Here is a 14,369-nt window from a genome sequence, read left to right as displayed (position 1 = left end):
CACACACACACCCTAACCCTCACTGCTATGTACAAGCCATGTACACAAACACACACTAGCCAAAACACCAGCACGCACACACAGCCTAACCTTCACACACTGCTGTATATGAGCCATAGACACACACGCGCACACTCCCCTATTCAGTTACACAAGGGTCATCGTTTTAGCTGTTATGCAACACATGTTATTTTAACCTCTCTGTATTGCCTGTTTCTGGATGGTTATGTCCACATTTCCATGCCTGTTTCTCTCTCTGGTTCTCAGGCTCTTCAGTGCATGATGTTGGACCATGTCTACGCCTGAGGAAGTCCAGCTCATTAGAAAGCTTACAGACTGCTGTCATTGAAGCAGCCCTCAATGGAGATGTCCCCTTCCACAGACCACACCCCCACATTATAAGGGGGCGGGGCTGTAATGAAAGTTTTCGGGCAGCCATTGACAAATCATATGACAGGCCAGCAGCCAATGAGGAAGAAGCAGAGGTCATGGATGCGCGTATGGAAATATCATAATTGGTTTAGTTTTAAAGACATTGCAAAAAGCAGCTGATTTAACTGATTATTTAGCTGAATGTTTGTTTATTTATTTAGCTGAATGTTTGTTTATTTATTTAGCTGAATGTTTGTTTTTTATCCTCCCCAGTTGAGGAGGGCACAGAAGAGAGCTCTCGATCAGGGCGGGACTCCTTCTCCACGGTAACTGACCCCACACCACTTCCTGAGCAGCAGCTACCCAATGGCACCCAGGCTGCACATGATGAGAAGAAACAGAAAGGAGGAAAAGAGAGAAAGAAACTAGAAGAGAAAGAGAAGAGTAAAGTGAAGAAAGGAATGCTGAAGGGGCTCGGAGAGATGTTGAGGTGAGTGATGTTTACGTTTAGCTGACGCTTCTGTCCAAAGCGGCTTATTCATGACTGAGGACAACTTGAGTAATTGAGGGTTAAGGGTCTTGCTCAGGACTCAACAGTGGCAACTTGGTGGTGGTAACCTTCCGATTACAAGTCAAGTACCTTAACCACTGAGTTCAGGTCAGTGATGGTCAGGTGTGAGGTGTTTAGGTCAGTGATGTTCGGGTGAGCAAACATGAGTACCACACAGATGTTTAGGTGAATAGAGCCAAGATCACTGCCACACTGAGTACCAAAGTGAAACCAGTGGTTCAGTTTCAGTGGTTTGGAGGAGAGTGGAAGGCGCTCTCTACAGCAGATTTGGTTTGTCCTTTCTGGGCTACTGTAGAAACATGGTGACACAACATGGCGGCTCTGGTGGAAGAGGCCCTGCCCCCCATGAAGGGCACATTCTATGATGAAGAAAACATGATGATTCATATTTATGGGATTACCCTAATGCAAACATGGTTCTGTGTACTGTATTCCATTCCTGCCTCTTTAACCCTAATGTTGTTCTGCAGAGTTCAGATTATAGACTTAGATTATTATCTTTATACTATAATAAATAACTTTATCCCTTTTGTCCAAGTTAACAGTGAAATTTGAATTGTGGAATAAAGGTCTGGTAAGGACAGTGTTCAATCTAATCTGCAGTATATGCTCAGAGGCAGCTATGAAATAATGCCACACTCGCCACGCCACACTCACAACACTAACCACACCACACTCGCCATGCCACAGCTCGTGGTGGTGGTGTTTGTTAAACCATTAGCCCGTGGTGGTGGTGTGTGTTAAACCGTTAGCCTGTGGTGGTGGTGTGTGTTAAACCGTTAGCCCGTGGTGGTGGTGTGTGTTAAACCGTTAGCCCGTGGTGGTGGTGTGTGTCAGTGAGGGAGACAGATATATGCTGTTTGGCTCTGCTGGTTGTCATGGAGATGCAGGAATGGATGTGACTGTCTGATTGCAGCAGCAGTGCTGGATGATGAATTCTGAGCTGCAGTTTCAGGGTGTCAGAAAGTTTTTGAGATGGAGAACAAGAGTCACTGCAGTGTTTTGGAAGCTGTCACGGATGGAGAGTGTGTGTGTGTGTGTGTGTGTGTGTGTGTGTGTGTGTGTGTGTGTGTGTGTGTGTGTGTGTGTGTGTGTGTGTTTCAGAGATCCACTCACCATATTAATGATGTCACTAGAATAGCAGATACAGATCTGCAGTACACTCACGTCCGCGCATGCACACACACCCGTCAGTGTGGCTTTGTATTTGGATGCTGGTGGATCACAGTTGTAGATAAACAGGGTAATGACGTTCAGTCCATTATAAGTGTACTCTCAAGTCTAGTGCACTTTACTTAGCCTGGTGATTCACTGCTGATGCAGACAATGGCACAGATAATGATGATGGTGACCGTAATGATGGTATCAGACTTCATTTCTACGTGGAGAGATTTCTCTCTTCTTCCGGTACCCTCCGTGTTACTGCCATGAGGAAATTGCGAGCAACAGCTGTCCAAATGGCAGAGTAGTTTCAAAACGCCAACATTTAATCAACTTTTCTAAGGCACACAGGGAGAGAAAGACAGGAAGGGAGTGAGACAGGAAGCGAGGGAGACAGAATGTTGTTCAATGCAAACATCCAGTGTAAAGGTTGAACAAAAGATCTTCAGCTCTCAGTGCCAAGACATCAGATCTGTGCAGCGGCTGTAGTGTGCATGAGTGTGTGTGGGAGACGAGGAGGGTGAGTGTTTTGGTGGGTGCTGCTCTAAATCTACACTTGTTCTCTAGACATGATCTCTAGAACTCTGCAGATGTTCTGAAAAGTTCTGTGAATGTGTTCTAGTGTTCTGTGGGTTTTTTCAAGCTCTGTAGGTGTCTTCTAGAACTGGAGCTCGATAGAGCTGATTTTCAGGACTGTTTTGGGTCTGATAGTTTTGATGACCACACTAATCTCACTGACTTATTTGATTGCTAGTGTTCATGCATGCATATGAGTGTGTGGGCATGTGTGTGTGTAGAGTCGGTTGTGGGTAAGAGGGCATTACTTAATCATTGTGTTATTGTGCGTGTGTGTGTGTGTTAGGTTTGGGAAGCATCGTAAGGATGATCGAGTTGACAGGAAGTGGAGAGCAGCAGAGACACAGACGTCTGATGAGGAGACCCAGAGAATGAGAGAGGAACAGGAGAGGTAAACACACACACCACACACACACACACACACACCAGGCACATACACACACACACACACACACACTTACACACACATGCGCGCGCACACACACACACACGCCACGCACACACTTACACATACATGCGCACACGCATACACACACACGCACACCCACACACACACACACACACACACACACTCACAGAGGTGTCTGAGGAGGAGACCCAGAGAATGAGAGAGGAACGTAGAGGTAAACACACACACACCACGCACATACACACACACACACACACACACATGCGCACACGCACATACGCACACACACACACCACGCGCGCGCACACACACACACACACACACACACCACACACATGCACTGACACTCACATACGCATGCATACTGACACACGAACACACACACACACACATTCTCCCTTCTCAAATCAGCTTCACACTTCCTGTCTGTCAGGTGCTTGTAGGTGTGTTTCAGTGCTTCCTTCTGTAAGAGTTATTGCTCAATTGTTTTGTCCATTAATGGGCTTTAAATCTTTATCACAGATCAGATCCTTGTGTCCTGACATTCACACACACTTCCTCCCCATCCAGCCTCACACACAGCCGCTGTTTTAGCCCAGTTGTTAATGTAATTGTGTTTACAAGATGCACTGTTGAAGTAGATCAGATACACATAGATCATAAGCCCAACTGAGTGTATGAGGTCGCTTCCACAAAACATCAACAAAACTGCTTCCAAGAATCCAAACTTCAAATGAAGAAACAGAATTCATGATATAACTACTTTTTAATATATGTATATATGAATGTGTGTGTGTGTGTGTGTGTGTGTGTGTGTGTGTGTGTTCAGTGCATGCATATGTGTGGGGGGGCAGGGGGTGTATGTGTGTACATGTCGTGTATGTGTTATGGGTAGGTGGGTGTGCATGGTGTGTGTATGTGTGTGTGTGTGTGTGTGTGTCTGTGTGTGTGTTGAATGTGTATATGTATGAGTACATGTGTGTGTACGTGTCGTGTATGTGTTATGCATAGGTGGGTGTGCGTGTGTGTATATATTGTTTGAATGTGTGTATGTGTACTGGGTAGGTGGGTGTGTGTAGGTGTATTATATGGTGAGTGTGTGTACATACTTTATATGTTGACTAACACAGTAAATGAGTAGTTTTGTTTAATAGTATTGTTTCATATTGTGTGCTGTCTATTTTATGTTCTATAGGTGCTAGTGTGCTATGTGAGGTAGTGTGAGGTAGTGTTCTATTTGAGGTCGTATTCTGTGTGGTAGCGTGAGGTCGTATTGTGTGTGAGGTCATGTGAGGTAGTGTTCTGTGAGAGGTCACCTTCTGTGTGAGGTCGTGTTATGAGGTAGTGTAAGGTCATGTTCTGTGTGAGGTAGTGTGAGGTAGCGTTCTCTAATGCTATGTTCTCTGCAGGATGCAGGCTAAGATGCGGGAGCTGAGAGCGCGTCAGGTCTGGGAGTGGGACTACGCTGAGATCCAGGACTGTGTTCCAGCCTCTGAACCCAGCCAGCCAAATCCCTCCCACCAGGCGTCGTTAGAGTGCGGCACATACCACAGCTACTGCACACCACCGCCCTCGCCCCGTGTGTACGGCAGTGCCCCTGGACAGCCCCCCTCAGACAGGTGAGGGTGATGACCGTGTTAACAGGACACACAACTGGGGGGTTTACAGCTACTAGAACAATTGTTTCCACTCTAAAAAAGAATCAGTGCACTACACCCACTAAGACCCCAATCCAAACTTATGCACTTTCTCTCACTCAGTTCAATTCAGTTGCGATTTACTATCAGAAATTTCGGATGATGTTTACCAAAAGTTCAAAACCATTTTTTCATGATTGTGTGAATTTTGCTCATTCTAAATATCTTTCCCAGTGACTACGCAGTCACTTATTGTGGTGACCGTGGTCACCCAGAGGAGGATGCCCCTCCTCTGAGTCCTGGTTCCTCTCCAGGTTTCTTCCTCGTGCTCTAGGGAGTTTTTCCTCACCACTGTCACTCTTGGCTTGCTCACTGGGGGCTTGGACTCTGACATTTGTAAAGCTGCTTTGTGACAACATCTGTTGTAAAAAGCACTATAGAAATACATTTGATTTTGATTTTTGACTTTTGATTCTACCCCGAGTTTGTCCTTGGGATGGGTCCATCTCTGGTAATAATTCCCTCAGCCTCTGTGCCAGCACCAGGTAACAGAAACGAGAGCGACACAGATAGCTGTGTTGGACCAAAAGGATTAAGTCCCTAAGCACTGTCCTCTAAGCACTGTCCCCTAAGAAAAGTGCCCTAAGCAGTAGCATGGTGACTTGGTGGTTAGTACATTTGCCTCTCAGTTCTATGGTCTTTGGTTCGAGTCCCTATCTGGGTGGAGGCTCCATGTTCTCTCTGCACGGTTTCCACCGGAGTCTCTGATTCCTCACTAAGATTTAGGTTGGGTGGGTTGGGTCTCATATTTTGTGTCCTGGTTTGATTGTGATTTTTATTTTTAGCCTTTTGTTCCCTGTTGTGAACAAAAGTAAAGAATTTCAGTGCAAATTAGTGCTCCTTCTTTTCTGTCAGCTACACCTTTCACCTCCACCTGTCAGCTCCACTCATGAGGCTGGTGATGGCAAGGTGTGATCTGACTGGAAGTACTAATGTGGTACAGCTGTATTATTCATCTTAACACTTTGTATCATACATGTCTGTCAGTCTGTGCAACAGAAATGTAATTTTTCATAATGTATGTATGAAGTGTTGGAGTGTGTCTGGTTGTGTGTGTGGAGTGTTGAGGAGTAGGTGTGTGTGTGCATGTGTGAAGTGTGTGCGTGTGTGTGTAAGACTTTCTGAAGATTTGAGTCTCAGACATTCACACCCCCAAGAGACAGGAAGGGCACTTCCTGTAAGAACTTACAGGAAACGGGAAGTGAAGCACATTCCACCCTGGGACTTGCAGAATGGCACTGTGGGAATATTCCTGAGGATCATACAAAGGGAAGCCAATCTTCAAAGAACACAGGAAGTGTGTGTGTGTGTGTGTGTGTGTGTGTGTGTGTGTGTGTGTGTGTGTGTGTGTGTGTGACTACATGTTTATTAGGTATCAGTAGGTGTCTTTTTTGTCTGCGTGTGCATATGTTTATTAAATAGAAGAGTGTGTGTGTGTGTGGGGGGGGTGGGGATGTCTGCATGTATGAGTGTGTGTGTGGTGTGATTGTGTGCGTGTGTGCGCTTAGCCATGTTTTCATGCACACATAGTTCACCTCAAACCCGACATGCCTGGAGTCTCCACCAGGCGGACCAGAGAAATGCTTGAAATAGAAGAAAACTCTGGTGATGCCAGTGTATGTGTGTGACAGTGGTAACCATGGAGATGGAGCAGTAACAGCAGTAAGGTGAATGCAGTTTATTAGAGAACACAGTCGTAATCCAGAGAACGTAAACCAGGGTCGCAAATCCAAAAAGCAGGTAACCAGGTAAACAAAACAGACAGGGAACAGGCAAAGAGGGTAATCCAAAAACAGGCAGAGTTCCCACAAACCAGAGATAGACAATGATAAACAATGGCTCAGAAACATATCAAACGATGATGAGACTTCACAATAACTGAACACAAACATTGGGTTTGAATATAGAGACTAATAAGGACTAACACGATACAGGTGATGGCAACAACTAGAAACCAAAAGAAACAAAATAAGGAAACAAATCAACATGGTGGAATTGCCATGGGAACTGCAATGTCAGGGAGGGGCGAATGTAGTGGAAGCAAACCCCCCCCCCCCCCCTCCCGACGCACAAAGCAAAAAAAAAAACAACAAAAACAAGAACCAGGGAACAGAACCAAGACTAAATGGACACACACTGGAAACAAGGAAAAACGGGATGCCGAACCATTGAACGGATTATACATTTTACAAATGAAACCGGAACTGGAACATAGACAGATATTGGCAATAGAACAGAATCACAACATACATAAACATGGTGTCCTGAACAGGTGATGGGAGGAACATGAGGTAGTCACAGGGGCTGACTGGGCAGCCACAGAGGGTCCATGAGTCACTGGAGTCCGCGAGGCCAGTAAAGAGGCTTCAGGACTCACTGACTGGCTGTAGGATGTGGCCTCCAGAGTTCTGAGTGTCATGAGAGGCCTATGTGAAGCAGCCATTAGGGGCACAGCTGGGACTGGCCTGGCATGAGGTGAGAACAGAAACAGACTGGGCAGCCTCCTTCCAGGGTGGCCAGTCCGGGAGGTTCGGAGGCTGTCCTGCGCGTTCCACTTCAATGTCCGGAGGTGTAGCTGTGGCAGGCGACGGACACTGGGGTGTGGCTGCTGCTGTGGGCGTGTCCTGTGAGGAAGCTGAGATGCAGAACCTGTATCACAAGGGAACACGAAGATAGTGAAGCCCCTGCGTGATCCCTCAGGCCCTTACTCCTCCCCACATGTTCCATTGTGCAGGTCTGCTGACATGGGTACATAGAACATAGAGTCCATTCACAAAAAATCCATGGATGCCTCCACCTCGGAGGTCAGGGTCTTGGGCTGAGGGGCAGGACCAGGCTGGGAGACAGAGGAAACCTCCACCAGTGGAGCAGACTCAGGCTGGCTTACATTCCTTTTCTTATGCTTCCTCCAGCTGGGCTTAGCCTGAACTGTTTCAGTCATTAACGCAGGTCGTGTGGCTGAGTAGAAATTGTCCACTGCAGACCACCATATAACTCTAACAGGGCTTTAGTGTGAGCCAATATACACTTGATCCTGCTGTCCACCAACCTGCATGCATTGTGCTCATAAAGCCAAGCTGGGTGTCTGCTAACTGATGAGGTGAGATGAGGTCACTACTCTTACACTGATGAACTTGTCTCACTACTCAACACTATTGAACATGTCTCACTGCTCTAACACTGATGAACCTGTCTCACTACTGTTTGAATGTTTGGGGTCTGGTCTTAATCTGAATGTTGGGGTCGGGCTGGTTATCCCCCGGTTTCCACCATCCTAGCTGCTAGTGTGGGTGATTAGGGTTAGATGATATAGTATATCTGCCTCTTTTCACACAGCTGATTGTAACACACACACCTGATTTGTTCATTCTGGCTAAAATAGTGTCAATCTGTCAGCAGCTTCACATTCCTCTGGCACCTTAACTGTGTGTGTGTGTGTGTGTGTGTGTGTGTGTGTGTGTGTGTGTGTGTAGAGGGGATGTGTGTAGAGGGGTGTGGCTGTGTGGAATTCTCTGAATTAATGTAGGGTTAGTGGTATTAGTGTAGTTATTGTAGTGTTAGTGTAGGGTTATTGGTGGTAGTCTAGTGTTATTGTAGGGTTTATTTAATGTTAGTGTAGGGTTAATGTAGTCTTAGTATAGTGTTAGTGTAGTAATAATTTAGTGTTAGTTTCTTGTAGGGATAATTAAGTGTTAGTGTAGTTATCGTAGTGTTAGTGTAGGGATAATTCAGTGTTATTGTAGTTACTGAATTGTTAGTGTAGGGTCATTGACTTGAGCGATTCTCTACCTTATGAGTGCATGTGAACACTCAGACCCAGCTGCTAGCTGTATTACTGACAGTGTCATTGGGGTTAGAGTGACTCTGGTCTCTAGTGTGGTGTTGAGATTTGTGTGTGTGTTTCTGGTGAGCAGTAGTGTAAAAGCAATGTGACTGGTCTCTAATGTGGACGTGTCCATCATGTTTTCTTCCTAATGGTTTAAAAAAACACACATTCTCCACACTGCTGTGAACACACCCCATCACACCCCCATATACCCGCCTCAACCACCTCATACGCCCATCACGCCCCCCTCATACCCCCATCACCCCCCCCCCCCCCAATCAGTCTCCCCCTGCGTTCTGCTGTCAGATCTAGGCCAGAGTAGCTCTGTTGCTAGGCGTGGTTTTTTAAGTAGGCTAATAACCTCAGTGATTGAGGACTACAGGGGTGTTAGTCCTTGATGGCGGCTTTTGTGTGTCATTGTGTGTCATTGTGTGTGTCATTGTGTGTAATGTGCATGTGTGTCTTTTGTTTGTATCTGTGCGTGCGTGTGTGTGGTGCGGGGTGTCGATCATGGCAGAAGAAAACCCTGGAGCTCTTCCACTCTCTCCTCTTCCTCTCTCTCCCTCTCTCTCTCCTTCTTTTCCCTACCTCGCTCTCTCTCTCCCTCTCTCTGTGTTTGTAACTCTACTGGATAGAAGTTATATTTTAAATAAGAATCAGTCACATATAATCTAGTCTGAGAACATGAATGACATTTATTGTGTGTTTGAGAAACTTGGGTGTATAGCTTCGATGAATATAAATTTGTGTTGTTTTAATGATTAATGGTGTGTAAAACTGACCTGGATTTGAGCAGGGCTGTGTGTGTGAGTGTGTGTGTCTTTGTGAGTGTGTGTGTGTGTGTGTGTGTGTGTGTGTGTGTGTGTGTGTGTGTGTGTGTGTGTGTGTGAGTGTGTGTGTGTATGAGTGAGTGTGAGTTGGGCTAATCATTGTTCAGAGTATTACCTGTCTGAGTAAAACCTGTTTTCTGTGTTTTTTATGTCTATCTGGTTGAGCTTTCCCACAGGAATATTTACTCTCACACTCACCATCTCCCTCCAGTCTCTCTCACAGTCTCCCTCTAATCTCTCTCTCAGTCTCCCTCTAGTCTAGTCAGGCTTAATGTTAGGAAAGTGGGGTTAAGTTTAGGAAGGTATGGTTAATGTTAGGAAGGGTTAGGGTTAGGAAAGAAGTGGGATTAAGTTTAGGAAGGCGGGGTTAGGGTTAGGAAAGGTGTGGCTCTTTGTGCTGATGGTCAGAGGATCCTCATCTGAAATAACATATCTGCTAGTTAGGGTTAACCTGTGTTCTCTCGTGTTCTGCCGCCTGTGTTGTCTCTTGTTCTGCCGCCTGTGTTGTCTTGTTTTCTGCCGCCTGTGTTGTCTCGTGTTCTGCCCCCAATGTTGTCCTGTGTCCTGCCCCGAGTCCAACACTGTACATTATCATGCATGAGGTGATCGTGTTTGTTATGTGGTGAGAATTTGGTCATTTTGTTTCGTTACTACTATGAGCAGATTATTCTTTGGGGCACTGTTATATCACAGTTCTATTACAGTTACATCACTGTTACATCACAGTTCTATTACAGTTACATCACTGTTACATCACAGTTCTATTACGGTTACATCACTGTTACATCACAGTTCTATTATGGTTACATCACTGTTACAGCACAGTTCTATTACGGTTACATCACTGTTACATCACAGTTCTATTACGGTTACATCACTGTTACATCACAGTTCTATTACGGTTACATCACAGTTCTGTTATGGGTACATCACGGTTACATCAGTTATTTCACAGTTGCATCACAATTCTCATGGGTAAATCACAGTTCTGTCACAGTTGTCAAACAAAGTTCTATCACGGTTACATCATGGGTACATCAGTTACATCAGGGTTATGGGGACAGAGCTGTTACTCCTATGCTGGTGTTTAATAGGGGGAGCTATCATAGATGTCAACCGTACGTTAGTGGTTGGGTTTCCACTGACTGAACCTGGAAACAAAGGAACATGGACATCATACTGATGGGAAATGCACACAGAAGCAAGACAGACTCCACAAGACTCAAAGGTCCACGATGCAGTGCAGCTGTGTGATACTGTTGCGTTGAGCTAGGAGGAAACTGGCCCTATGGGTAATGTAGGACATTCTTCACCATAGTAAAGGTAGACTAAAAAGAAGATGACAGAAGGTTAAACCAAAATACTGAGTTGTAGAAGTCATACACATGTTATAAAGATGCTTCTACTGTGCTTGTGCTGAGGTGCTGCAGACCCCACGCACTCACCCCATGCACTTACCCCACGCACTCACCCCACGCAGCTCAGGTAGGGCGCACTGTCCCAGAGTGAGTGGGTGAGGTGGGGGTGGAGCCAACACACTGCTAACAGGTACATGACCAGGGAGGTGGTGAGGAGAACAACAGAGAGTGAGTGAGTGAGTGCTAATTAAAGGGCACGCATGGTGGGGGGTGTGTGCGTGCGTGCGTGCACATGTGTGCCCCCCCCCTCCTCCTCTCTCTCTCTCTCTCTCTCTCTCTTACTCCCTCCCTCCCTCTCTCCTCCTCTCTCTCTCCCTCCCTCCCTCCCTCTCTCCTCCTCTCTCTCTCTCCCTCTCTCCTCCTCTCTCTCTCTCCCTCCCTCTCTCCTCCTCTCTCTCTCTCCCTCCCTCCCTCCCTCCCTCCCTCCCTCTCTCCTCCTCTCTCTCTCTGACATACTCTCACTCTCTCAGATGCACACACACTTTCTCTTTTTTTAGTCTCCCCTTTTCTCTGTTCCTGTTTCTCACCTAACGAACTGTGTGTGTGTATGTGTGTGTGTGTGTGCGCACACACTAATACACCATCTCCCTTTATTTAGTAAAGAGTCTTTGATGTAATCAGTCCGTCTAATGATCAGACAGAAGAATAACTTCACTTCAGCACACACACACACACACTCCTGGCTGTGTGCCTGCTTACCCTGTTGGCCTGAGTAATGAGCAGTCAGTATATAGTGCATTCCTTAAACAGAGGTAATGAATTCTACTGACAGTTCTCTCTCACTCACTCACTCACTCTCTCACACACACACACACACACACACACACACACACACACACAATGTGGTATGTGGAGGACTCATAAATCAAAGCTCTTCTTCTTTTTCTGAGCTCTTCCTCATACCCACACACACACAGATCATAGACTGCTATACCCTCTTCAGTCTCTGTAATGTGCATCATGTATCACAACAGCTAATAGCAGCATGTTATAACAGCTCATAACAGAATACCATAACAGCTTGCTGACGAAAGAAATGAGAGGTGAGAGGAAGCAGAATGAACTGTGCAGATGTTCAACAATTAGTCAATTCACAATCCCAAAGGGGAGCACATTTATATTACTGTGACCTTGCTATGACCTTTGTGGAGGTTGATGTTCTCTTTTATGGAGAGAGGTAGAGGCAGGAGAGGGGAGTTCCCTGCATGTCTACGCTGCAGTCAGGCTGCACACACACCAGTTATATTCATATCCAGAAAACAGTGCTGAGAGTTTTGTCTCTCGCGGCCAGTATACTTATGTTGGCTCGCAAAGGAAACAATTAGAGCGTGCTATAGGTGTCAGGGTGAGTATAGGGTGAGTGTGTGAACAAGTGAATGTGTAGAGTTCATTTTTTGATGTGTGTATGACTAAAAGGAAGTTCTTTGTGGAGATTTGGACAGACATTTCTCAAAGCTGTTCCAAAACTCACCATAGAAACCCGCTGTCTTCCACTGTAAGCTCGTCTACACTAGCCAGCAATGCCTCTGCTCAGAGAAGTACCTCTCAACACTGTCTCAGCTCTGTCTCATACCTCTCAGCTCTGTCTCATACCTCTCAGCTCTGTCTCATACCTCTCAACAGCATGTACACTGCACTTAATACACAGTCTCTGACCTTCTACACAGTAGATGAACAGCCACTGAGCCCAGGACACCACAGTAGACTGGACAGGGGTGGGGTGTCCATTCACATCCATATACAGTAAATCTTAACTGCATGTGTAAAATGACAGGGTGTAGCAAGTGGTGCAGACAGTGCTGAGCTGAGGTAGCAGTTCGGTTTGAGTGTGTAAGTGTCTGTTTGGCATATCTGTTCAGGGCTCTGAGTGCCTGAGGCGAGGGAATGTTTCAGTCTACAGCTCTCGGTCCAGGTGCACTGTAGCCTGCTTCCAGGCAGATGCGTTATAAACTTATTCTGTGTGTATTTGAAGTGTGTGCGTGCATGTGTGTGTGTGTTTCTGAGAGACAGGCAGAGAGGTGTGGGTGGGTGTGTGTTTGAGAGACAGGCGGAGAGGTGTGTGTGTATGTGGGAGCTGGAGCCTTGGTGTGTGTGTGTGTGTGTGTGTGTGTGTGTGTGTGTGTGTAAGTTGACTAGTGCAGCTCTGGGCTCTGTGGGACTTTGGCTCCTGGATTTCATTCTGAGTGGAAGTGCTTTCTGGAAACTCTGTGTATATTCTTTATTACACACACACACACACACACTGGATGTTTTGGCCTTTATGGCCGTTTAAGCTGTAGAGGATGTACAGTAACATACCTGCACACAGGTACCTGGCCCTGCTCAACCTCACACTCATCCTGATCTTACTTGGACGTCACTGTGTGTGCTTGCGTGTGCTTGCGTGTGTGTACGCTCAGTTGTGGGTGCGATGACATGGCATTGTGCTGTCTGAGGGAATTTTGAGGGGGGGTGGTTGCTATAGGAGGGTTGTTCCTATAGGAGGGTGGTTGCTATAGGAGGGTTGTTACTATAGGAGGGTGGTTGCTATTGGAGAGTTGTTACTATAGGAGGGTGGTTGCTATATGAGGGTTGTTGCTATAGGAGGGTTGTTACTATAGGAGGGTGGTTGCTGGGGGAGGGTGGTTGAAGCATCTAGTGGAGGGTGAGTGAGTGAGAATGTAGGTGACTTTACAGCTACACTAATACACAGCACACATGCATACACACACAAATACACACACACACACACACCCTCATATGTGCCCCACACTTAAACACAATACTGATACTCAAACATCACAGGGAGTATATGGCTAGTTCTAACAGACAAAGGGTGACCCCACACACAGGGGTAGTCATGCCCAGGGGGGGCTGTTTATGAAGCTGACTGCTGGACTGGATACTGGACTGGATCCTCCAAGTCTTTGTGTCTTCCAGTGTGTTGTGTTGTGTTGGTGCCGTGCTGTGTGCTGATGTGCTGTTATGCTTTGCTATGTTGTGCTGTGTTGTGCTTTGCTGTGCTGCATTGCGTTGCATTGCTGGGCCCTCATGCATTTTTGATGGGTCCTTTTTACTCATCATTACCGTAACCACAGGGAGCCGTTACTCTGTCTGTCTGCTGCAGAGTGCAATGTTGGGCAATGGAGACTTCTATTGCCAGTAGATGTATATTTGGTCTGTGTGTGCGTGCGTACATAAGGTGAATTAGTTTGTGTGTGTGTGTGTGTGTGTGTGTGTGTACACATTCGGTGAACTAAGATCTCTGTGTATATGATGAACAAATGTGTGTGTGTGTGTGTGTGTGTGTGCGCGTGCGTGTGTGCGTGCACATTAGGTGAACTGAAGTCCGTTGTGTGTGTGTGTGTGTGTGTGTGTGTGTGTGTGTGTGTGTGTGCGCACGCGTGTGCAGCTTTTAGTGCCTTCAAACATGGTGGGTGGTGTGAAATATTCATTTTCATCCACCACTGCCTGAAGTGTTAACACTAACCCCAAGTCTAACACTAACCCTGGTATGTTAACTCTAACCC

At 46.3% G+C, this 14,369-nt stretch overlaps 1 protein-coding gene across 11 annotated transcripts in view; it reads left to right on the top strand.

Annotated features, from left to right (window-relative positions):
* Positions 1 to 14,369, top strand: part of pard3ab (par-3 family cell polarity regulator alpha, b) — a 62,792-nt gene that overhangs the window by 40,718 nt on the left and 7,705 nt on the right. For all 11 annotated transcript variants that reach the window (XR_014126142.1, XM_027032227.3, XM_027032224.3 and 8 more), the window contains 4 exons: positions 268 to 498; positions 646 to 862; positions 2,967 to 3,071; positions 4,499 to 4,708. Coding sequence is in view for 10 of the 11 variants with exons in the window: in XM_027032227.3 (XP_026888028.3) it covers positions 268 to 498; positions 646 to 862; positions 2,967 to 3,071; positions 4,499 to 4,708 (763 nt within the window). In the remaining variant the exon portion in view is untranslated. The remainder of the gene's footprint in view (positions 1 to 267; positions 499 to 645; positions 863 to 2,966; positions 3,072 to 4,498; positions 4,709 to 14,369) is intronic.

This window comes from Electrophorus electricus, chromosome 11 (assembly GCF_041902795.1).
Source record: "Electrophorus electricus isolate QZ-2024a chromosome 11, ASM4190279v1, whole genome shotgun sequence".
Lineage (NCBI taxonomy): Eukaryota > Metazoa > Chordata > Actinopteri > Gymnotiformes > Gymnotidae > Electrophorus > Electrophorus electricus.
Note: the sequence above shows the minus strand (reverse complement) of the source record. Positions and strands in the feature narration are given on the sequence as shown.